General features: G+C 31.2%; 1 protein-coding gene across 4 annotated transcripts; it reads left to right on the forward strand.

Annotated features, from left to right (window-relative positions):
- Positions 1-641: 641 nt before the first annotated feature.
- On the forward strand, positions 642-24636 carry Gcn2 (eukaryotic translation initiation factor 2 alpha kinase Gcn2). 4 transcript variants are annotated; one of them, XM_069110546.1, is made up of 14 exons: positions 642-1029; positions 3887-4056; positions 11036-11297; positions 14288-14528; positions 14628-14923; positions 15500-15874; positions 16654-17169; positions 17667-17830; positions 18354-18787; positions 19337-19613; positions 19679-20192; positions 20360-20842; positions 21019-21905; positions 24363-24636. In XM_069110546.1, exons 1-14 carry the CDS (start codon positions 976-978, stop codon positions 24487-24489), a joined length of 4800 nt encoding a protein of 1599 aa, XP_068966647.1. In that variant the 5' UTR covers positions 642-975; the 3' UTR covers positions 24490-24636. The 4 variants fall into 4 exon arrangements, with proteins under 4 accessions (XP_068966647.1, XP_068966649.1, XP_068966648.1 ...); XM_069110548.1 differs by lacking the exon at positions 15500-15874; XM_069110547.1 differs by lacking the exon at positions 3887-4056.
- Positions 24637-24667: the final 31 nt, after the last annotated feature.

The following is a 24667-nucleotide window of genomic DNA, read 5'->3' on the forward strand; positions in this document are numbered from 1 at the left end:
TATACATTCACAATATATGCTATAAACCATAAACTAAATTACTGTTAAAATATAAATTAATATTATCAACATTTATATCTTTAAATTGTAAAACTTTGAGAATTATTTTGTTTATAAACTGTATTTTATGAAAAAGTACCTTACAAAAATTAATTTTAGAATGATACACATATTTACAACAGTTAAATCATAATTAATATACAGTATAGGTGAAATCTGATACAATTAACCTTATACTATTGAATTTGTTTTTTTGTGCAGGTAATAAAATAAAAATTTGTGCTTTCTAAATACTGGTTTGAGGATTATATTTATTTGTTAATTCATGTGGTCTTATATAAATTTATTATGAATTTTTATTTCCACAAATATCCATTCATATGTTATATGAACACAACAATTACATAGATAGAGTAAAAAACGTTAGTTCTTTACTTTGAAAATGTATTCTGGATTTAATATTATGTCTATTCCGGATTTTATATTATTACTATATATATATATATATATATAATTACTAATATCTAATAATATATGTATGTACATAATTGAAATACAAAAATTATGATATTTCAAATTTCGCGCAATACTGAACTGGTAATCACGTGCTCGATATTCTACTAAAAGGTTATATGTTTTGTGGTTCATTGGTGAACACTGAGCAGTTGTATTATGTATTTTTATTCTTGTGGTTAAGTTAAACTACTTGTTTAATACCGACACAATCAAAACATGAGATTATCAGTGAATTTATATTTGGTATCTTTTTAAGTTATAAAATATGTGGAATCATATTTTCAACAAAATTTTCAGTGAATAGTAATGTGAAAACATTTAAACAGTGAGTGTTTAGTGTTTAGTTTCAATTGAACGCTGAGATCGCTGTAATAAAGTTTGAGGTTAAATGTTAAACAATGAGTTAAACTAAGTTATCCGTAATTCTTGAAGATTATTTAAAAATTGAATAATGAAAATATGTCCTGTGAGTCGTCTAAAGATCGGCAGAAAAACGAAATCGAGGTTCTGAAGGTACGTCATGATATAAATAGATAAAAATTTATTTATTTAATGTTGTATGTTTTTTGTATCATAATGGAATATACACATTTATTTCTAGTGAATTAAATTTTATATCACTTGTTATGTAATTTATGAATAGATAAAGATTCAGATTTTCGTATTTTATGCATGTACCTACAAATTGTTCGTATTTTTTTTTTTTAATAAAGGATGTATAATAAATATAAATGTATTCCGATGAGTGTAGTGTATGAATATGTTCGAATTTAATATGAATATAAACATAAATGGATTAATATGATATAGTAAATAAAATTACATTATAACAAAATTGGAGTAGGATATATATCCAGATTAATATAATTGGTGCTGAATTGTAATTTTATTTATACTGCTTAAGTTTTGTCTATATATTGTTTATATTATTTATAACATATACATAACTGTGATTATTATATACACACATACACACTGATAGGAAATCATTTGATCTTTACATGAAGTTAAATAATATCATTTATATAAATAATTTTTGATAATTTAATTTTTAAAATGAATAATCAATTGTATTATAGTTTTGTATACTAACATGGAAAAATATTTTGAAATCAATGCCTTTATTTCTATAGCATATTTTTCAAGAATATCTTTAAAGCTAATAAAGAACATAAATAATGAAGATGAATATAAATCATCTTTATTTATTGGTTTTTATTTAAAATTACTAATTTTGCTTCTAGTTTAAGCATGAAAATTTAGTTTAAATTATTTTGTGGGAATTAGAAGTTATAATTGATTTATGTAAAGCCATTAAAATAGTTAGTTAAAAATATAAAAATTCACCAGAATCTATATTTTCTTTTTAAGTGCATTTGATTCTGCACTGTAGTGTATTTATACATGGATTTTTTTAGATATAAAATTCTATTTTTGTTTAAAGTAACGATTAAAAGTAAAAGCTAATACTCCTATGGTTTGAATATCAGAGTACTGATCAATGTTTTATGTATTTACATTTAATGTTAATATTTATGGCTTTCACATGTTTCAGAGCACATTATTACATATTTTGGCACACAAAACATATGGTAAAACTAAATGTATTTTGTATAAAATGTTTGAAGTTTATATACAGTGTCAAATAAAAGTGTTTGCACAGTTTGGATCTTCGTATGAAATTCTTTGTAAATCTGTAAAGGATGTGATTCTGTATTTAATATTTTTGTAAAGTATAACTGTCGACTCACTTCAAGTATACCATGAATTATGAATTTTAGAAATAGTTATAATAAAGAAAAAAATAAAATACACATACACGTCCATTTTGACTGAAACAATTTTGAAATTTTCAGTAACACAAAAATATTGACACACTTTAAAAATTTGTTATAACGTGTATTCTACTTAAATATTTCCAATGTTAGCACACTTGTTATATCGCGGAAAGTTTTTCCATCCAAACTGATCGTCATTTATTAAAGTTAGAATATTTTGTAAAAAGAAGAAAAATTGCTGAAAGAAAGATCGTATTAAATTTATACAAGCAAGGAAAATGTTGTTCAGAAATAGAATATGGAATATAGAAATATAATAAAAAAAAACCTAAAACTACATTCTCGGAAATAGCTGGGATAGTAAAAAACGAATCTAACACGGAAATGCACCCCGTAATAATTCGAAGAACACTCAAAACTAATAGATATGAACTAAGAGTTGCAAGACGAAAACCATGGATTAGCAAAATTAATAAAAAAGGAATTGTTAGTGTTCGCTATTAATTATGTGCACGAAAATACAGCATTCCGACAAAATACAGACCAAAATAAATTTATTATTTTTCAATGTGATGAACAGGTTTTAGTTAGAAAATCGAATACTAGATTAGATGAAAAAAATTGTTCAAACCATCAAACACTGGGATGGTGGAGCACTTATCTGATGTAGGAGAGCTCCTTTTTATTGAAAATACCATGGACAAATATGATTATTTAAATATTTTTAAGTAAAAGTGTGGAAAACTGAAATTTAGGACAAGATTATTATTTTCTACAGGATAATAATCTTAAACATACAACTTATATTGCTAGACAATGGATCATTTTTAATACGCCGCATATCTTAATGACTCCTTCACAATCCTCAGTCCTAAGTCCTATTACATTATATTACGTCTAAGCTAGATCTGAAGAAACTACTCCTTGAAGAATGTAAAAAAGAAGAATCCAAAAATTAGTACATTCAATGTATAATCGTTTGAAAGTTCTTATAAAAGAAAGGATTGCACAATAAATATTAAATAAAATGTTATAATAAATTTATGCTACGAGATCGTGAGTACGCCTTCCACCGAAAACGGAACGTTTTGTGCATTTTACTTTTTTTTCTTTATTATAACTATTTTAAAAATTTATGATTTATGATATACATAAACTTCAGAGTCGACGGTTATATTTTACACAAAAATTAAATAGGGAATCACATTCTTTACATATTTACAAAGAACTTTATACAAAGATCCGGGTTGTACCAATAATTTGAAGTATCGTATGTAAATTTTCATGAAAATGTATCAGTATTTTACAACAAAAATTAACAATATAATTTTTATTATATTTTACAAACAAATACTCCTTTTAATGTTGTTTACGTAGCTAAATTTCTTGTTTAAAAACGAGTAATGTTTACGTGGGTGTAGTTGTCCTAAACCTAATATTTTGCAAGATACCTATGAAGTATATTTCCAATCTCCAACTTTGGAGGTTACTTACATAAATGCTGGCATCTAAAAAACATACGTGTCAAATATTTTTCGAAAAATGTATCATTCTTAAGTTTTATTAAAATCGGCGGTTTATTGTTCTTATAGAGCATCTTTGGAGATGAGCTTCGCGATTTACATCATGAAAAAAATAGACGGAAATGGCAACCATTAGACATAGTAATCACTTTGATGCCTCAGAAAGGCATGTCAGGTCCAGCTAAAGTGTATGCACAAATTGATCTACATGTAATGTGCAGTGATAAGTATCCTGATGAGTAAGTATAATATTAATTCTATGACATTCCCAAGCTATAAATCTTTTGTTTTGTGGACCATTATGATCTAAAACAATTGTAAAAAGTGAGTGAAAAAAGCAGCAGGTTTAGGATCTTCCCTCACTATACTTGTATTTTCTTTTTTTATGTATAGTTTTATACTTTATATTTTATTTATATGAAGTAATAGGAAACATTTGTTATTGGTAATAAAGTTCTATAACATATTTTGCAATTTATATATACATATACACGTATAACATGTCGCTTTTTATCGATGTTCAAAATTTCGTTCGACATTCAATTGGAAACCAGATTAACACTCAATATGTTGGAAACCAGATTAACACTTTGACTGTCACGTTGGTCATATATGACCGGTCACGGTTTCTCCTGTGACGCCACGGTGGTCATTGGTGACCGGAGCGCTTGAACTTCTTATAATTGTAAAAATTGAATGAAAATTGACAGTTAGGGCATTTTGAATACGACCGATATAGAGGAGATACTTTGAAATAAAAAGTGCCCCATTGAACAATTAAACATTTTTATTAGAACATCAATAAAAAAAAAAAGATAACAAATCTTGCATCTAACGGTGCACTGTGTTTGTATCCATATCTTTGAGGGGTAATCTACTGTAGAGGGACCCCGGGATCAAATCCCGGCGACCGGAGTCCGATTTTTCTTCCACGATACGTAAATGAGAAGAAAAGCAGCCGTACCTCAGCAGCGACATCTACACCAGCAGCAGGACCTATCTCGGCATCTACAGCTGGCAGTAGCACTATCACCACAAACATATTACACCTCACTACGAATATTATTATAAACATACCTTAGAAAATAATTGTAAATGTTGCTTTATAATCATATAATTGAAGTTAGAAGTGTGAAAATACCTTATTATTATGGATAGAATGAGCAAATACCGTTTACTAATATCTTCTACACGTTTCAACAATATATTCTGGACGTTTTGCTTACGACGAAATAACGAATGCGAATGATTTGTTGAAATAAACGAAGCCTTGTTATAATATGTCGCTATCAATTGTTACCAAGGCGCCACGGTGGTCACCCGTGACCACCAATAAGATAAACGGTCTATTAGGGAAGAATGTTGTCTTACATCTTCAATTTATTTTTATTTTGCCATTATATGTTTTGAATAATAAAAATACTCCCGTGGCGTCCTGAGCGAAACATATGATTTCGGCGTGGCAGTCAAAGTGTTAAGGAAAAATTCGCTATAATGCTGTAATAATAAGTATTGAATATTAATCCTTTCGCTACAGCAGTTCGGTCCGCCGTAGCGCCGCCACTGAACTTGACGCCGCGCCGAAACTACACATTGCGCGTGGATAGTTTATCTTGAAAGAAAAGGGACTAGATATAAACTTATTTAATGGGTATAAAGAGTCTGACCAATGATTGAAAATAATGAATGAATAATATACAGTCGATGCTGTCGATGATGAGACCCAGATACTTCATTCGCGATCCCACCCCGACAGCTTCCCTTGCCATGCTTATGCTCAGACCAGGCGGAGGAGTCTCTCACCTATTCTTGTCGTAAAACCGGATGGCCTTCGGCTTAGCAGGGGAGATCCTCAGGCCCAGCCCGCGCACAGCGCGTATCGCGCAGACCGTTGCGACCTCCCCGAGACGCAACGTCTCGTGCCATCCGCGCCCTGCGACCACGACCAGACCATGGCCGCACCCGGAGGCAGCGGACAGCGCAGTACCTCGTCGTACGCGACGATCCACAGGATCGGTCCAAACACCGAGCCCTGTGGAACGCCGCGCTTGATGGGCTGCCTTTTCTCCCCTTCCCTGCTGGTGTACCCTACCCACCTGTCGTCGAGATAGACGCGGATCAGCCGAACGACGTATTCTCGTTTTTGGTAATGGGTGCTTTCCTTAGCGCAAATTTATCACCATACAGTACCCGGGCACCCCTAGGGCCATAGGGGATGGGGTTACGCCCAATCAGCGCACAAGGCACCCAGTGCTTTGCTACCTCGATTAGCTAAGCCTGCAGGGGCTGTCGCTCGTCTCAAGTCGAACGGGGCACATTCTAAGCTCTCCCGTCTCTCCAGGACGGTTCCGGAGCAGGTGGAACGCTGCTCACCCGCCGAAGGCCATTCGGGGCGAGCCAATACCCCTTAAATCGGCCCTCTTGCCAGCATCTTGGCCATCAACCACTGCCACCATGAGTCCAAACCCATAATTGGCCGAGCAGAGGGGTCGCTACTCCCTCCGGGCTTACACTCGACCCCCGTGGTACCATCCTAAGTCATTGGTGGGACTATCGTGTGGATGTACGGCCACGTCACTGCCGGCCGGCGACCTCAAGGTACTTTTGTACCCAGGAACTTATCCCGACGGTCCCATCCTTGGCTTCAGGATCGTGGGTGCGCTACTACTCAAGGCCACGTAGAGAGAGTGTAACCGCACTTAAGCGCCTTACACTCCCGGCGACCCTCCCTGCGGTGTACATAGAGGACTCACGTAAGCAGGACGCTTGTTCTGACGGTCCTCCCTGGCTGCGGGATACGTGGGTTTGCCAACCCCCATAGACTTACATAAGCAAGTCCTTCCTGCGGGAAGATGAACGAGGTAGTGGGGCACCTCGAAGTATTTCAGGGCCGCTACTATTCTGTCCCATGGTGTGGAGTTGAACGCGTTGACGATGTCCAGAGACACGATGTCCGCCAGTGCCACGCTATCCCGGAAAACCATGTCCTCTGTGATGGCTCGCACGCGTCTGACCGTGTCGATCGTCGAGCGGCCCCTCCGGAAGCCGGACTGGCTTTCGTGCCAACCTGGCGCCCGCGCCGACATGTGTCGCTCCAGATGGGCGGCGACGACTCTCTTGTCACGTAAACTTGAGGGTTGGATGATAAAATAAAATAGCTGAGTCGTAACACAACTATCAACTTTGGTTTTATTAAACTTTATAATGAATTCAGCAATCACAATGGAATACACACTGAATTAACACACATAAATCACAATTTACTCCAACAACTTTATGTAAAACCTAATTACACTGATACGTTGAGTACGAGACCGGTCTAAGGGTAGAAACTCGGTGAAAAGGTGTTGACTATTCTAAAGATAGAGACTGAATGAGTTTTAGTGACGATACTGTGTCTGGGGAAAGCTAGGGGTGGGTGTGTCTAAGGACACGGGACTATCGGATTTGTTGATGACAATTTTGGTTAGGGAAGTGAGGGCAGTAGACACCGTCTCCGATTGGATAATAAGACGGTTGGTGGACCAGGAAGGGTTTTAGCCGCCCTCGTGAGAAAGTTGCTAACGGAACATACCAGACGTGAGGAAAGCTAACTTTCCGTGTTAACCTGTAGTAAGCAATAAACGTAAAAGGAAACCTAAGACGAGAGATACTCGCTTGGTCTGAAGGACCTTAAGGATCTTCAAGGCGAAACCCGTCAGAGAACGCCTCATAGCCGCTAATGAGGTATCAGTGTGCACCAACTGTCTGGGGAGAGCACACCGCCGGATCCTGTCGTATGTGCGGGAAACGACACCACACGCTGTTGCATGGGTCTGAAACTCGAATCCAGACTCGGGACATCTCTAGCGGCCGAATTCTCGACACTCTCGACACCTCATCCGATACCTCACCCGACACCTCCTTTCACCTCACATCAAGGCCCACCCCAGCGACGACGGCATTATTCAGACGGCCACAATTCAGACGGCAACGAGCATCTTGGATCGAGGCGTTAAGCGGCTAGGACCACTACTGAGCCAACCCGATTAAGATTATTGAGGGTCCGCAATAAGGGTGTTCTGACATCTAATAGCTATCTTGCCTGAGGTGTGGAGTCTGGTTTGTGTAGAGAGTCACGGAACGTAACAACAATACTTCTTGATTTATCACAGTCTTTATGTTCGGGCCCTATAATAGTACCAGACCCTGTATAAATAATAATAATAACTTGCAGTCACAAAGAACAAACGATTTTATCATGTCACATTGTCCATGCCGGATATATCCGACGTTAGGAGCGAAAGTGTTAAAAAAGTGTACTAGTCAATGTCTTCTCTATCGCATAACGACAATGTGTAATCCAAACGAAGATTCGTTTCACGCCCCTAACCCTAATTCTAATGTAAACCCGACATATAAAATCCAGACATTTATGCCAGCTAAATTTAAAATATTGAAAAATACTTGAAGTGGCCATCTTCTTGATCCCGACTTCACGCTATATTTTTGCCATTTGGTCTGCTATATCTACTCCAAATTTTGTCTTGTTATAAAATTCGACCGTTTCAGGTAGACCCTTTTCGCTTTTTCTAATTTTGACGATTTTATGTTTTGAGCTCAAGATAAAAACTTTCTTTCTTGGCTTACTTTTATAAATTGTGAGTGTAATCTCATTTGATCGATACGGCAGCGATAAAAGCAAGCCATGGTATCCTTTTTCGTTTTACAAATTTTAGGGAGTTCTCTTCTGTTTCCGCGTATTGTGCCAACCAGTGTGGTTCTTTTGACTAATAATTTATATGCCAGTGACAAACTTGTAAAAAGATTGTCGGTCATTATGGTCCTTCCCAACATACTTTACGGTTCAATAAGTTTGAGTACCACAAATTCACCCAAAGGTTGCGATGGTGCTCGGTTTTCGTTCTTTCCTAAATAAGGAAATCCATTTACAATATATTTTGTTTGAACATCAAATGCCAGCCAAAATTTAATTCCGAATTTGTTGGGCTTCTTCGGTAAATATTGTGTAAACCTGCATCTGGCTTTGGTTGGGAAAAGTTGCTCGTCTATTGTAACGTTTGTACCAGGTTTATAGCAATTTTGGCTGTTTTCAATAAACTTATCCCATACGGTTGATATTAGTGCAAATTTGTCATTTTTCAAACGTTGACTTCTATCATCTTTTTTGTCAAATCGAATAAACTTCAATATTTCAAGACACTCATTCCGACTCATTGTGCTGGAAAAGAAGCTTGGTCCCCATTTTGTATTCCACAAATATGAAAATTTCAAATTTTTCGCTTCGTATGCCCCCTGTGCGTACAATATTCCAAGGAATGCTTTCAATTTTGTTTCTGTAAGGGTCCATTTTTTACCCAAAACACGAGAGGCTTCTGATTCGGTGCAAGATATTATACGTTGCAACATATGGCTGTCAATTAGTAGGGAAAATGCGCTAATTACCTTATCTTTCATGATGTTTCTTTTTGCATATGCTGTGGAGCCGGATTTGGCCTAGCTTGTACACTTTCAGTTTCATTTTCAGAACTTGAAAGCAGTTGAGCACGTATTCTTTTGCGTACATTCAAAACGTTCTCTGGCTCACTTTCTGAGGACTCATTTTCTTTGTCACTAATGTCACTATTACCGTTATCACTACAAATTTCAATTTCTTTTTCCTCTGATTCACTTCCATCACACTCAGAGAATTCACTATCTTCGATATCAGAGCATTCCACTGGTATCTTTTTCAGTTTTTGCAACAATTCGGATGCTTTCAGTTGTTTACTCATTTTCAAGGCTTGTAAAATATTGCTTTATAAAACGATAAATCAGGTCTTATTCCAACGACTGTGCTCTACAGAATGACCGTGTGCAACGGCAAGAGCAGCTATTCCTATTACTTTGTACGTTACTTTACGGCTATGTTTATGTAAACAAACTTCTATTGATAATATAAATTATATCTAGATATCTAATACCCCATCTAAATAAACGAGTCTGGTTTCAGTAAACAGATTATAGAATTCCATTACACTTATATCAGTACCAGCCAATATGTCCGGTCAATTTCACTTGAACTGGTATAAGTAACCATGATACAAAATTTCTTTTATATTAAATGAATAAAACAAAATTAAAGTTTATTATATTATTCCTTTAACTATCCCTGCAAAAGTCATTACATTATTGCGGAAAAAAATATATCATGAAATAGGAATTTTAAGATAAAATTGTTAAATCAGTCATTTTGACCGGCGTGGTAGTTCTAGTGTTAAGGTGATTTGCGTAGAGTTTAATCGTATATATTTCTTCTATTCTTATCTCCAGATTTTTTTCATTTATTATCTCCCGACATCCCCCTTTTATTGATATAAAATATCTTGATCAAGATAGGTAATGCTAGTAATAAGAAATAAAATAGACTGCACATAGGAGTCTGTTTAACATTGTATATATTGGGTTAGCAACTAAGTGATTGCGGATTTCGTCATTAGGTGGTATTGACAAAATCCGCAATCATTGCCAACTCAATAGTTTGAATCGCAATTTTTCATGACTAGCTAATCTGTAAATATGTAATTGTTCTCGAAGTTTTCTATATTATGTCAATACATTTGTTGTATATTTTATAGTGAAATATTAGTCCTCAATAAAATATGTTACATATATCTGAATTGGAAGCTAACTGGTTGTTAAATATTAAATTGTCCGAAAAGTTTATTTCGTTTTATAAGGAAATAGTAGTTGCATAATATTTTTTGTTTTATATTATTTTATTGAATTGTGTGTATTGTCTATTACAAAATGAATCAGACATAATTCAATAAAATATTATAAAATAAAAAATGTTGTGCATCTGTTATTTCTTTATAAAACGATACAAACTTTGAGACAACTTAGTACTTTAATAAAAACGATTTTTAATTTGAAATTAGACTGAAAAAATTTTGATTAATATGCAGGGTCTGGACATTTCCAGACATTATACATACATGCCTACATGTTATACATACACACATACATACATATAAATATGTTTCGGAAATATAAATGCGAGAATTGCGCAAGATAGGATAGTTGTGAAAATAGATCGGTGAAATTTAATGTTTAAATTTTAAGCTTAATATAATTTAACCAAATATGAATGTATTTTAAATCTAATCGATATAACTTAAAGTTATATGATTTGTACTACGAAAACTGTTTTTACGCTTTTTATTACATAACTTGCAGAGTACCAAACATAGAGTTGGAAAATAGCAGAGGCTTATCTCATCAACAAGTTGCAGTATTATATGCCGAATTAGTGGAGCTAACAAAACAGTTACAGGGAGAAGTAATGATTTTTGAATTAACGCAACATGTTCAGAAATATTTACACGAGAATAATAAACCAAGTTACAGTAGCTTTTATGAAGAAATGGTTTCACGACGCCAAGAAAAGATCGAATATGAAATGTTGGAAAAGCAGTTGAAAGAAGATAAAGAAAGACAGGTTAGATACGTATATTATATAAATCATATTGTAATAAAATGAATAGCTGAGATTACTGTCTAAGTTTATTGTCCTACATCATTCTGTACTGCAACAACCTGTTCCTTCAAAAGGGCAAATTATATGAATCAATGAATATAAATAAATTACTACATTATAAGGATGTTTGACCTGCCAGTTTTATAAAAACACATAATTTTAAAAGATGCGATTTTTTTTTTTTTTTTTTACTTTTTGAAATGAAATGAATGAAACGAGTAAAACATATTCTGTAATTCTCGTATTCTATCTATTATAAAATTAATAACTTCTAAAATAATTATCTTTGTTATGATTATAAATCGTCGTAAATTAAAAATTAAGAACCATGAAAGTTTAACTGCCATATTAATATGAGAAATCTTTATTAATTTTAATTTCTGTGATTATCTTATTGTTTTTACAAATTAATTTTGCATTATGATAAAAATAAATATTTTGGTATTTTGAATAGTTTTGTTCAAGGATTCTATTGTAGAAAATAAATTAAATACGTGTATTTGAAAATATTGTATAATAATCGCTGATTGTAAAAAATCATAAATATATAACGAAACAATTGTATACAATTTGTTATTTTTAAAGTTGATACTTTTTTCACAATCTTTTTGTATTAATTTTAATTTATTAATCTAATAATCTAATTTATTTTAAAGTAAAATTACATATTTTTCAATTAATTTAAATTATCCATTAAACACGTACAAATTATTAAGTGTAGATACAGCGAAATTTTAATATTACATTTTATAATTTCATATAAGGACACAAATAGGGTGGGGTAATAACTTCCATTTCTTTAATTACTTACCGATACTTCTTTAAGTACATTGTTATTGAAAAAAAAGGCAAACGAATCAAGCGGTAAATTTGGCGACCCTTCGACGTTTTCAACTGGCAACGGTTCGATATGGAGATTTAAAAAACACCAAGCAATGATATAGAGTCAAAATTTGTCAAAGATGTACTACAATGCCTTAAAGACTAAAATATACATAGATCTAGATTACATTTACAAGATGGATGAAACATCTTTGTTGTGAAAAGCTCTTCTAGATCGAACGTTAATTCGTACGATAGAAAAAAGGGCATATGAAAGCCAAATGCAAGAAGATCGAGTAACGGATTTTGTGTAAATGCAAGTGGAGTTTATAAACATCTTTTTATTCATACAAACATGTCAAATGAATTACCCGTTGTGTCCAAAACTAGAAAACAGACTTTGATGAATTGCAATGTATAATATTTGCTGATTGTTTGTAAAATCATTCCAAATCCATTGTAAAAAGTTCAATTGGAAAAATGAACTTGCAGGCGGATGTCGTTATTAGCATGCAATTGTGTCTCTCATAGGATATGAGCACTGGATAGACTAAATACCGATTATGATGTCGACGTCGTGTACCTTCTTGAAAATATCACGAACTCCTTTCAACTGAGGAATCAGAAAATAGTAACAAAATTCCAAACTTTGTTTCATCATCGTACGCTAAGAGAAATCTTAGATTTTCCTCGCACTGATTTGTTAAAAAAAGCTTGAGACGATATATTATCCTTCAATAATTACTTTTCATGGGAGCGATTCCTAAACAACGTTGTGAAGAAAGAAACCATAAAGCAAGAAACAGAGGTGGAGCATGTTTCAAATATATTCAGTATTACTGGTGTCAAAGAAATAATTGCCACAATTATTCAGTAAATAGTGTCCGTAGATGAAATTCAGAAATGGTCTTACCGATCTGTGAATAAATTGAAGATAAAGTACAACAAACGGAAAATGGAATGATAAAAAACAGCGTCATCACCGAATCAGAAAAGAAACCGTTGTTAGACAAGAAGGAAACCAAACACATTAATTTATTACTATATGCCGCAAGTCAGACACCGTGTATATGATTGCAAGTTAATACACTGAAACTCTACTATGAACAAGTGTGCCTAAAAAACCTTAAGAAAATGTCCTAGGTGAAGAAATGTATCCTCGACAGATGCGAGTAATTACATAAAAAGGTGGTAAGTAATAGCTTCTTAAATAATTAATTATTTCACTATATGTATACATATATATATATATATATTTGTTCATACATACTTGTTATCAAATTTTTTATATCAACCCGATTTAAGAATTGGACAACGTTTGATGTAGTACATACTTGAAATAAAAAATACTTAGAGGATTGCATTTCAATTAATCTTATCCGGAAAATTGTACTTTTCCACTGATAATATTTTGATGAATGTAACATATCAAATTTAAAAAAACTAATTCTTCTGATGAAATGATTCATGTTTTGTGTTTATCTTATATGTATACATATATCGTAGGATTAAAAAATATGCAAAGATATGTACAAGATATTACACACAATTGGTTCAAGCTATAAATCTAAAATAGTAGAAAATAGACAAAATTAATTAAATGATGCATGACTCGGTGGATATGTCCATTTTGGAAGTGTAGGCGTTCTGAAGATTTTAGTTATACATAACTAGATATGACTGTAATTTTTGTACTTTATTTATTATACAAATCAAGATGCATCGTATTAAAGATAAGGAAAACGTAAACACAAGAATACAGCGTTACTTTTTTCGCGTTTGTCGTACCATAAATTCTATAAACCTCGTTAATGCCGAGGTTCTCTTAGACGGTCTCGCTGGCGTAAATGGTAATTTTAATAATAATTATATTCGTCAATTTATAAAAAAAATCTATAAATTTTCATTGAAAAAAACTTATTTCGATAATACTGCAATTACAATTATTTTAATTAATAAACATGGCAAGTCAAACATCCTTTTACCTTTCTTGTTTTTAATGTTCAAATTACAATTTCTGTAGGCTACTACTATTCTACAAATATAATTGTTCAAATCATATTATTATTGATCATTTCAAAAATATATCTGTTTTAATTCAGATATTGTATCTACAAAAATAATTGCAGGTATTGCAGGATGAAATCCAAAAAAGGCAAGAAGCTTTAAAAGCTGAACTTCGTAATCGGAAAGAATCTATTCGCTTATATTGTGATCGATCAAATAATCCTTCTCAATCAATACCATCATCTCCGCAAGAGAGATCACGGATTTATTCTCGACGAAGATGTGCTAGTAGTTCTGAAAGTTCTGACGGTTTTCTATGCGAACATAGGGGCACAAAATTATTACACTTTGATCATAATAAAGGTATATATTTTGGTAGATAACTTTAGTCTGTTGTCTCAAACTTGTGTATTAAAAAAATAATTCAATTTTACTAATTTTTATAACGTATAATAATTATAGGTGAACGACAAGTGTACAGAGCAAAATGTATGGGTCATAGTACTAAGGGATCGGTCGTTTATGCAGGTGTGGATATGACAACTGGAGAATTGTTTGCAATTAGTGAATGGACATTAAAAGTAAATAATAAAATTGAAGAAAATAATATTCAACACATCATGAAACAAGTAGGAAGTTTAGAACAAGAAGTAAATCATTTACATAAATTACATCATCCAAATCTTGTACATTATTTAAATATGAAGTATCTGCAGGAGGAAGATGATGTACTTATTTATGTTCTTCAAGAATTTGTGGTAGGTATAATGATATTTAGTTACAATTCAGACCAAAGATACAATATTTGTAATTATAATTATTTGAATTAATTTTTCTAAAAGTGAATAAATTGAAGAACTATGTAAAATATAAGGGACTTCGTAAAATTCGTATAATGCGGATTCGTATAACATCACACTTATAGTCCATATACATAAGACATGTGGTTCTTATCATATAAAGAAGTTTCCTATAACGTGGAACCTATCTCTTGCGTTATACGGAGGCCCACTGTATTGTATGAAATATATTTCCTGAAATAAGTTTCACTTGTTAAGTTAAATAACTTAAATTTTATACGTTTAAATAAACTTTATTCTACAGCTATCTTAACATTTCAATATTTATGATAAAGTTCGTTTATTTCGAAAAAATTACACAATTATTATATCTGTAAATACAAATACATACATACATTTTCTAATAATAGCAACTTTTATATAACATAATTTGATCGTTCCAATAATATGAATTGATTTCATTTTTATGATTTAATTTTTTAAAGAACTAAAGTTTCATGTATGCTATCATGTATGTTAATTATCGGATTTTAGATAGGTACGAGTTGCTCCTTTTTTTTACTGGAAAATATCGCAGTAGACATCGATTTCCTGCGATATTTGGCAACTGGCATCCTTTCTGCTTTAAGATATCTCCATGAGAATAATGTTGTCCACAAAGATCTACGTGATACCAGTATCTATATTGATAACACAGGAGTAGTTAGATTATCAGATTATTCTTTAAATAAAAGATTGTCTGATATTTATCAGACATGTACAATAATCAAGCCTGAACCAGATTTTCCGAGTGTACAAGGCAGAGGTGGAAAAAAAGCAGATATCTACCGTTTTGGTGTTCTTATGTTTTCTTTATTAAAAGGAATCATAGTTTCTGGAGATAAAATTGATCCAACAAAAATTGTACAGGTGTGTTTCTCTACATACAGAATACAAATAATCTGAATATTTAATATAAAATATAAATAAAAAAGAAAATTTAATATAGCTAAATATACAATATATAGAAAGAAATTATTATAATAAAAAATATTTGAGGATAACCAAAAAGACTTAATTTATTAAATATAATAATATTTATTGTACTCTAGACTACATGTTTATTACATGGATGTTATTTGGCATACTTTACAATTTAAATGTAGAGACCTATGCCTTTATTTAGTAAACATACAATCAATTTCACTTTACTGTTTGGTAATAAAGCTTTATAAATGTGAAATGTAGACGTTTGCTAATAAGTAATGATGCATTTTATTTCAGTAAAATTTTAAGTAAAAGGTTTAAATAAGAAATTACATATTAACAGATTCTTTATTTATTCTATGCTTCAACTTTAACAAAAATTGATAATATTATGTATTTATATGATGTATGATGTATGCATGTTGTTAAAAAATTCCTATTACCTCTGTTTAGTTAATTCGAATAATAATCAAATGATCTTAGATATAAAATACTAGTGATATTATTTTGTCTTTAGACTTGAATCTGTTCATTATGTACATTTTGTAAACAATATAATTTCCACAGCACGCCTATAAATAACCAAATTAAATACTAATTTAAAGCAAATGATTTCTATCTAAGTATAGTTGTTTTAAATAAATATTTAAGTAAGAAGAAACAAATGAATCACATTTTACTCATTTCTTCTCATAAAGGAATCAATTTTTTAATTGTTTTAGCTTGATCTTCAAGATTTCTTATTAAAGTGCCTTATCAATGATGAAAGAAAACGTTGGTCAGCCGAACAACTATTACAACATTCGTTTATAAAGGCGCCTTTAACCCATGCATTATCGCCCCCAAAAATACCACGGAGAGATGAACAAGAGAATCATGAACCAGAAGAACCAGATACAGATATTAGACAATATGTACCTCCATTAGGAGGTCATTCAAGAATTACAAATGAATTCGAAATTCTTGAATGGCTTGGTAGAGGTGCTTTCGGCGATGTTCTAAAAGTGAAAAATAAATTAGATGGTGGAATTTATGCTATTAAAAGGATAGAATTGAACCCAAAAAATAAACAACTTCACAAAAAAATTACAAGAGAGGTGAAATTGTTATCTCGGATGAATCATGAAAATGTAGTACGATATTACAATTCATGGATAGAAAGTGCTATAATAACTGATGCAGTAGAAGAACATGCATCCATGACATTTTCTGAAAAAAAGAGTCCAGAGCTGCTTAATGTAATTGTTATATCTATATTATTTTATCACTTAATTTTTTTAATTTGAGGATTCCTAGATATTCGAATTTGAAATTTAATCGTTAAAATTTTATTTTATTTTCTACTTGTTTTCCTAAACATTGCGATAGTCTGTATTTGTTTCATTTTTGAATAGTAATATAATATTTAAGATTTTAACTTAAGATTTTTAGTAACTAATTTTTAGTAACTAATTTCTTAACTTGTACTTTTATATAAATATTAGATTGTCCCAAAAGTTTCTTTCGTTTTATAACGAAATAATTCTGTTATTCTATTCTAACAAAATGGATCATACATAATTTAATAAAATAAATATTTTATAAAACAAAAAATGTTGTGCATTTATTATTTCCTTATAAAACAAAAGAAACTTTTGGGACAACCTAATAATTAATTTTGATATCAGATGCGATTGTTGATTAGTCATGATAATTTCGTGAATAATTTTTCCTTTAATCTGTAATTATCTTTTAGCATTTAATAACGGATGATATTGAAAAATTAGCACCACCAATACACGAGGTAGAATGGAATGTTTCATACAGATCTCGAACAAATACAACACTTCCAGCTGACAGCGATGAGGATAACAGTGATGCGTCCAGTGACACTGACAGTGATGAAGATTGTGCGTTTTTGTAAGAGATTCATTTTTGAAATGATGATTTGTAGGTGACATATCTTTATATTACAAAAATACTTTCTCATAAATATAAATCATGAATTTGGAAATATATAAAGATTAAAATTACATACATTTTATTCTAAAACAAAAATATTAGTGACAGAGTTGTTTACATTCAAGAAACAGATTCTTTTTTGAATAGATATATAAATGGGTGCAAAATTTACGTATCAAATGTTAAAAATCTAAAATTAACAAACAAATTAACAATTAATTTCCATTCAATTATACATTCTAGAATTTAGAGAGCATACAATAACTTATTACTTTATATAATTAATTTATTGCAATAAAAAAAATGAAAAAATTATGTGTAATTGAATATACTTTAAAGTATAGAATAAGATGTATAATTTTTGTCCATAGGAACTTAAAAATTAAGCATATTGAAGTATATATTCACAACATATATACATATATAATTTATATTAATTGAACCTTATGTTGTTACGAATAATTTGTAACAAATTTTCCAGAATGCAGAATCTTCTGAGAATGGATTCTTCCGATAGCATAGAATTTGTAGGAGATACAAATTATCAAGCATCTGCATCAAATATAAAAAGTGATGAAAATGGGGATATGAATGAATCAAAAGAAACAGTCAGAGAAATTCAATTTATGTACATTCAAATGGAATTCTGTGAAAAGAGTACTCTTCGGACAGCAATTGATAATGGAGTTTATGAAGATCAAGAAAGAGTGTGGAGATTATTTCGGGAAATTGTGGAAGGTCTAGCACATATTCACCAACAAGGAATGATACATAGAGATCTAAAACCAGTAAATATATTTTTGGATAGTAATGACCATGTAAAGATCGGAGATTTTGGTTTAGCAACTACAAATATACTTTCATCCTTTGTACAAACAATGGAAACTGATAAAGAATCTCAAGGTTTTGAAAAAGGTAAATATCTTCACAGCGACGATATTTATGTACTATTATTCTATAGGTATTTTCACGTATATACAGGGTGTTTGGCTACAAGTGTAAAAATATTTAAGGGGCGATTCTTGAAGCTAAAATAAGATGAAAATAAAAAATAAAAGAATTGCGTTTCCGGCTTTGCTTTTTAGAGTAGGCAGGTATAATGTTTAATCTACGATGTTCCTTACAGAACGTCGCGCAGCGTGGTTTACACGGTTTACAAATGTCACAATCCTCTTCTCTACGACTTGTACGAGGTAAGCTGCTGCCCATGTATCGTTCGATTTGAGCATCTCTGTGCACTTCGCTGCTTAGGCTGATCTACTTTATCTTCGTGTAAGGAGGTTTGCTCGCGCACAGAGATATTTCGGCTAATTTTTAATTGTTAATAACTAAAAACAAAGCCTAAAACGTAATTTTTTTTATTCTTGATTTTCATCTTATTTTAGCTTTAAGAATCACCCCTTAAATTTTTTTACACCTGTAGTCAAACATTCTATATATAATGTATTATGTAATATATTTCAGGGATTAGTTTTGGCACAGAAGATGTTGGATCTCTCACAGGACAAGTAGGCACAGCACTTTATGTAGCTCCAGAACTTACAACAAAAGCAGCAAAAGCTATTTACAATCAAAAAGTTGATATTTATAGTCTTGGAATAATATTGTTTGAAATGTGTTACAAACCTCTAACTACAGGAATGGAACGAATTAAAGTTTTGCTTAATTTACGATCGAAAGAAATTATACTTCCATCAGAAATACAACAAGCTGATATGTCACGACAAATTCATATTTTACGGCATGTAGTACAGATTAAAATAAATTAATTTAAAATACGTGTTAATTAATTCTCGGTTATTACAGGTGGTTATTAAATCATGATCCTAGTCAACGGCCCACTGCTCAAGAACTCCTTTCTTCGGAATATTTGCCTCCTGCACGACTTGAAGAGACGGAATTGCAAGAAATGATCCGGCGCACTCTTTCAAATAATCAAAGCAAAGCATATAAATATTTGATTTCATGCTGTTTTACGCAGGAAGTTAGTCCTGCAGACGATATTACTTACGATATGAATTTACCTAGTAGGGGGCATATTAACTTTATTGCTTGGAGAAAACATCAAGAAGGAGTTAAAAGCAAAGTAATCGAGATTTTTCAAAGACATGGTGGTGTTTACTTAGGAACTCCTCTATTGATACCAAAATCGCATCAATTCTGTAGCTTTTCAACTTCCAGTGTAAAATTAATGACTCGTAATGGAAACATTGTTTGTATCCCTCATGATTTACGCGCTGCGTTTGCAAGATACATAGTATGGAATAATGTGCCACATATTAGAAGATATGCAATTGAAAGAGTCTTTAGAGAAAAAAAGGTATGATTTTACTAAACAGCTTATATCATCGTAAAATTACTCTATTAATACGAGATGTTTATTTCTTATTGTATTCTAAAAGCAATTAAGGAATAAAGCATTGATTTTTTTAAGTACTTAAATATTATATAAGTTAGCAAAGTTTCTATATTTCATATTATTTTTAGGTATTGGGCTTTCATCCTAGAGAACTTTACGAATGCGCATTTGATATAATAAATCCTACTCCTGATAATCTTCTAATGGAAGGTGAATTAATATACATTGTCTGGGAAATCATCAATGAATTACCTCCATTGCAAGAACGAAATTTTACTATTCGTTTGAACCACACCTCTTTACTACAAGCTGTATTAATGTATTGTGGAGTAGATAAAGAAAAATATCAAGATATTTATTCAATCCTTCGAGATGCACGTGATGGAAAATTTACAAAGTTTCAAATACAGACGCATTTAATAAGTTTATGTTTGACTGATCAGGCTATGGAGACATTATTCAATTTGTTTGAAACGGAAAGTTCTGTTGCTAAAATTCATAGTGTTTTAAAAACAATTACGCGAAGAAAAGGAGATGCTGCTGCTTTAGCTAGAGAAGGACTGAAGGAAATTGAGATAGTTATGGAAAATATTGAAACACTTGGAGTAAAGGTAAAAACTGTAATATATTAATAAAATCATATTTAAAATATAACTAAAACAATTATTTGTAATTAAAGAAGTTTCTTTTGTTACATGTATCATCTTATAATTTTTATTCTAAAGGTAAACATACAAATATTATATAAAGGTGTAATAAAATTTGAATTCTTTCTCTTTTTTAACAGTGGCCTGTACTGGTTGTACCTCTTCTAGTGCACAATATAAATCAACATAGTGGTATAATTTATCAAATTACCTACGAAGTTAAGCGGCGTAAAAAGAAAGGTGGAGAAGAAGTAATAGCAGCAGGAGGTCGTTACGATAAAATGCTTTCTTCTTTTAAAAAAATTCTTGAACGTACAGGAATGGCCAGTAAAGAAATTAAACAATATGGCGCAGGAATTAGTATCTCACTAGAAAAACTTGTTTCTGCAGTCTCGGAAACTTCAGAATCTTTAGAATGCAGATACGGTATCGACGTTGCCATTTCTTGTATGGGCAATCATCATCGAGAAAAGGAAATGATCGATCTCTTAAAAGAATTATGGAGTCTTGGACTCAAAGTTACAATTTTAGATCTGGTTTCCCTTGAAGAAATCCTTGAATATTGCCGAGAAAACTCTATCAGTCACGTTATTCTTTTAAAAACCGGAGAAAAAGGAAACATAAGAATTCAAAGTTGGGAACGTGACAGGTATCAAGAAAAAAGAATGAGTAATCAAGAAGTTGGAGAATTTTTTCAAAGATTAGATAATTCGATACCTGTTCTAAATAGATCTGAAAGCAAAACAGTAACAAATGATTGTTTTTTAAGTAATAACAATCCAGTTAATGTCAATATTAATTTTATTTTATCTGAAAGAGACAAACTTTCTGGTAGTTCTAGAAGAAGTCTAAAAAATTCTATGGTTGCACAGATGTCTACATATTTCCAGAGGATTTCACATAAAATTCCAATTGAAATATTTGCATTATTTTTAGAAATGAGTGTTATAAGAACAATAATAAGTTTCTTAGAAATTGATGAAGAAGACCAAGATTTTCTAAAAAGTATACAAATTATCATAGACAAGTAAGTTGTTGTTATTATTTATTACTTATTTATTTATAAAATCATATTAAGAAATGAAATTTAAAAAATTAATGATCCTTAATTTGGTCAAATTTCATTTGAATGCTATAAATTAAATTCTGTTTGTGTATCTGTATATAAGAAAAAGATATTATGTATAATAGAATAGAATTTCTGAATTGCTTTTATTATAGCACAAATTTACAATAATATTTTTAACCCTTTGCCGTTGGCGATATAATCTTTTTCTGTGAAGAAAAGGTAACATAGGTATATTGAAGAGAGATTGTAAATATTTATTATTTTTTACCATCTCTTTTTAAGTATTTCTAAGAAATCTTGCAATTTAGTTTTTAAAAATAATTTCATTTGGATATCCAGTACATTTTTGTATTGAAGAAACAATTTGTAATCAATCTTGTGTACTAAGAAAGGTAATTCAAGATATTCTCTGATATTCTATGTGCAAGATTACAATATTTGATGTTAAGTGTATTTTATCAGTATAATCCTATTCCTAAAATGACTCCTAAAAATGACAAAGAAGCATAATAATGATTTTCGTACTATTGAAAGTAATGATGGCTTTGAATATGAAATGTATGATGAAAATATGAATATTTCTAATGTAAATAATGATAGTGAAACTAGTGACAGTAATATAATTTCTGTCAAAAAATGAAAGATAATAAAGGCTGAAAGTTATAATGAGGATGGTGAAAATAATAAAGAGGAGCATGCAGAAGAAATAGAAGATTTAAGTGAACGTGATGGAGAATATTACAGAATATTAAGACAATTTGCCATTTACTTTTGATTTTAAAACTTCTCCATGAACAGTAGAAGCACAAGTACCACAAAGTATAAAAAAACTATTGGATTTTTTAAAGTATATTTTATTAATATATTAATAAAGAATATAGTACAAGAGATAAATGAGTATGCAAAAAGGAAGATAAGTGAAAAGCAACTGTCCAAAAAATCAATTTGATATTCGTGGGTGGATGAGACATGAAAAATTTATAACTTATGTTGGTGTAATCTTAATATGGAAACAGTGCCATTTACATTCTCTCAAATTCTCTCGACATTACATCTATACATCAATCTTTCACAAGGCAAAAATTTGAGAATCTCTACTTAAAAGGCAGACAATTTTCTACAATATATCAACACAAATTTTGCAGAACATACCTGGTAAAGGTATTTGTGTACATGAATCTGTAGTAAAATTTAAAGAGAAAATAACCTTTGTAACATACAATCCAAACGAACATACTAAATGGAATATTAATACGAATTTACGTATTAACGGATGTGGAGATTGGTTATGTTCATTCAATCTTACCCTATTATAATAGTTTGTTAATTAAGAAGCCGCTCAAACTAGGACTTCCGATTAATTGTCGAATTACATTGACGTTAGTTAAAAAAATACTGATTAACATTCCAAATGTTGAAGGTTATTTAATAGAAGCTACTTTACAAGTATGCCACCTACTGATGAGCTGAAATTAAAAATTCATTTAACTGATACTATAATGCCAAATGGAAAATATTTTTCAGCTGCTATTAAAGAACTTAAATTTTTGGGAAAGTCTACTGTGGCATATAAGAGAAATAATACATTACTCTGCGCGAAAGCGCAAACGAGTTGTAACTTTTCTTATTACCTATGATGAAGCAAGAAAACAATCCATTAAAAGAAACATATGTTGTGATGATACAGTAGGTATAACAAGGCCTATTATCGCTATAAATTATATGAACAAAATACGAACAGTAGATCGTGCTGACCAATATGCACCAACGTACTGTTTCCTCAAGAAATCGTTATTTTGGGGGGGGGGATATGGAATGTAATTATCAAATCGCATGTAATATATAAAGCCATAAAATAAAATAACCATGAAAAATCGCTAACACGTACAAAATCTATAAAACTACTAATTGTAAATTAGTAGAATTGTTAGAAATATAATTAGTAGAAAGTTTTCGGCAAGGCCGTTCATCTAGAACGCAACCTTCAATCTCACATGCTGAAATTACATTAAATAATACACTCCATATACTTCATTCAGGAAATAAACAAGATTGTACAGTAAGTTCGATCAGAAGAGTCCCAGGAGGAAGATGAGAAACATGCACCTATTGCGGTACTTGTACTCGGAAACTCCATATCGGTGATTATTTTAACAAATATCACTGATTAACTTCTCTGATTTAACAAATATTATTTTACAAAATTAAAATTTTTTAATTTTTGAACACTATAAGTAATATGCAATAAAATATATTTGTCCCAAAATAATTTCTTTATGTCAAAAGTGACATTAAATATAAACTTCAATTAATTGATAATATCATCAGAAAAATATGCCGACTGCAAAGGGTTAATATCTATTTAAAACTAATTTACAGATTTTTGTTAACGAAAATTTTTGTCTGCTCTTTTAGACATCCAAGACATAAAAAGTACATAAAGGAGATATGTGAAGAAATGCAAGAAGTAAGGAAAGAGAAACAAAGACCTGTATTAATACTATATAGTTTAATCAATAATCAATATATGACTCTCTTATAAACTAAATTTTTCTACACAAAACATGAACATATGAACATGAAATGTCATAGACGGAGAAATTTGTAACTAAAGTTACAAACTGATTTTTAATAAAATAAATCATTCTTTTTTTACATTCATTCATTTTTCTGAAATTTCTTATTTCTGTAGACCTTTCTTTGTCTTCCTTTCAATAAAG

The sequence above is a fragment of the Bombus flavifrons genome, chromosome 3 (assembly GCF_040668555.2).
Source record: "Bombus flavifrons isolate JBK064 chromosome 3, iyBomFlav1_principal, whole genome shotgun sequence".
NCBI classification, from domain to species: domain Eukaryota; kingdom Metazoa; phylum Arthropoda; class Insecta; order Hymenoptera; family Apidae; genus Bombus; species Bombus flavifrons.

Excerpts from the sequence above, each read along its gene's own strand:
- Gcn2 (XM_069110546.1), top strand. The coding sequence starts at position 976 with ATGTCCTGTGAGTCGTCTAAAGATCGGCAGAAAAACGAAATCGAGGTT. Across the intron at positions 17,170-17,666 it reads AGAGTCCAGAGCTGCTTAAT|CATTTAATAACGGATGATAT; the intron begins GTAATTGTTATA and ends ATTATCTTTTAG. Across the intron at positions 19,614-19,678 it reads CGACAAATTCATATTTTACG|GTGGTTATTAAATCATGATC; the intron begins GCATGTAGTACA and ends CGGTTATTACAG.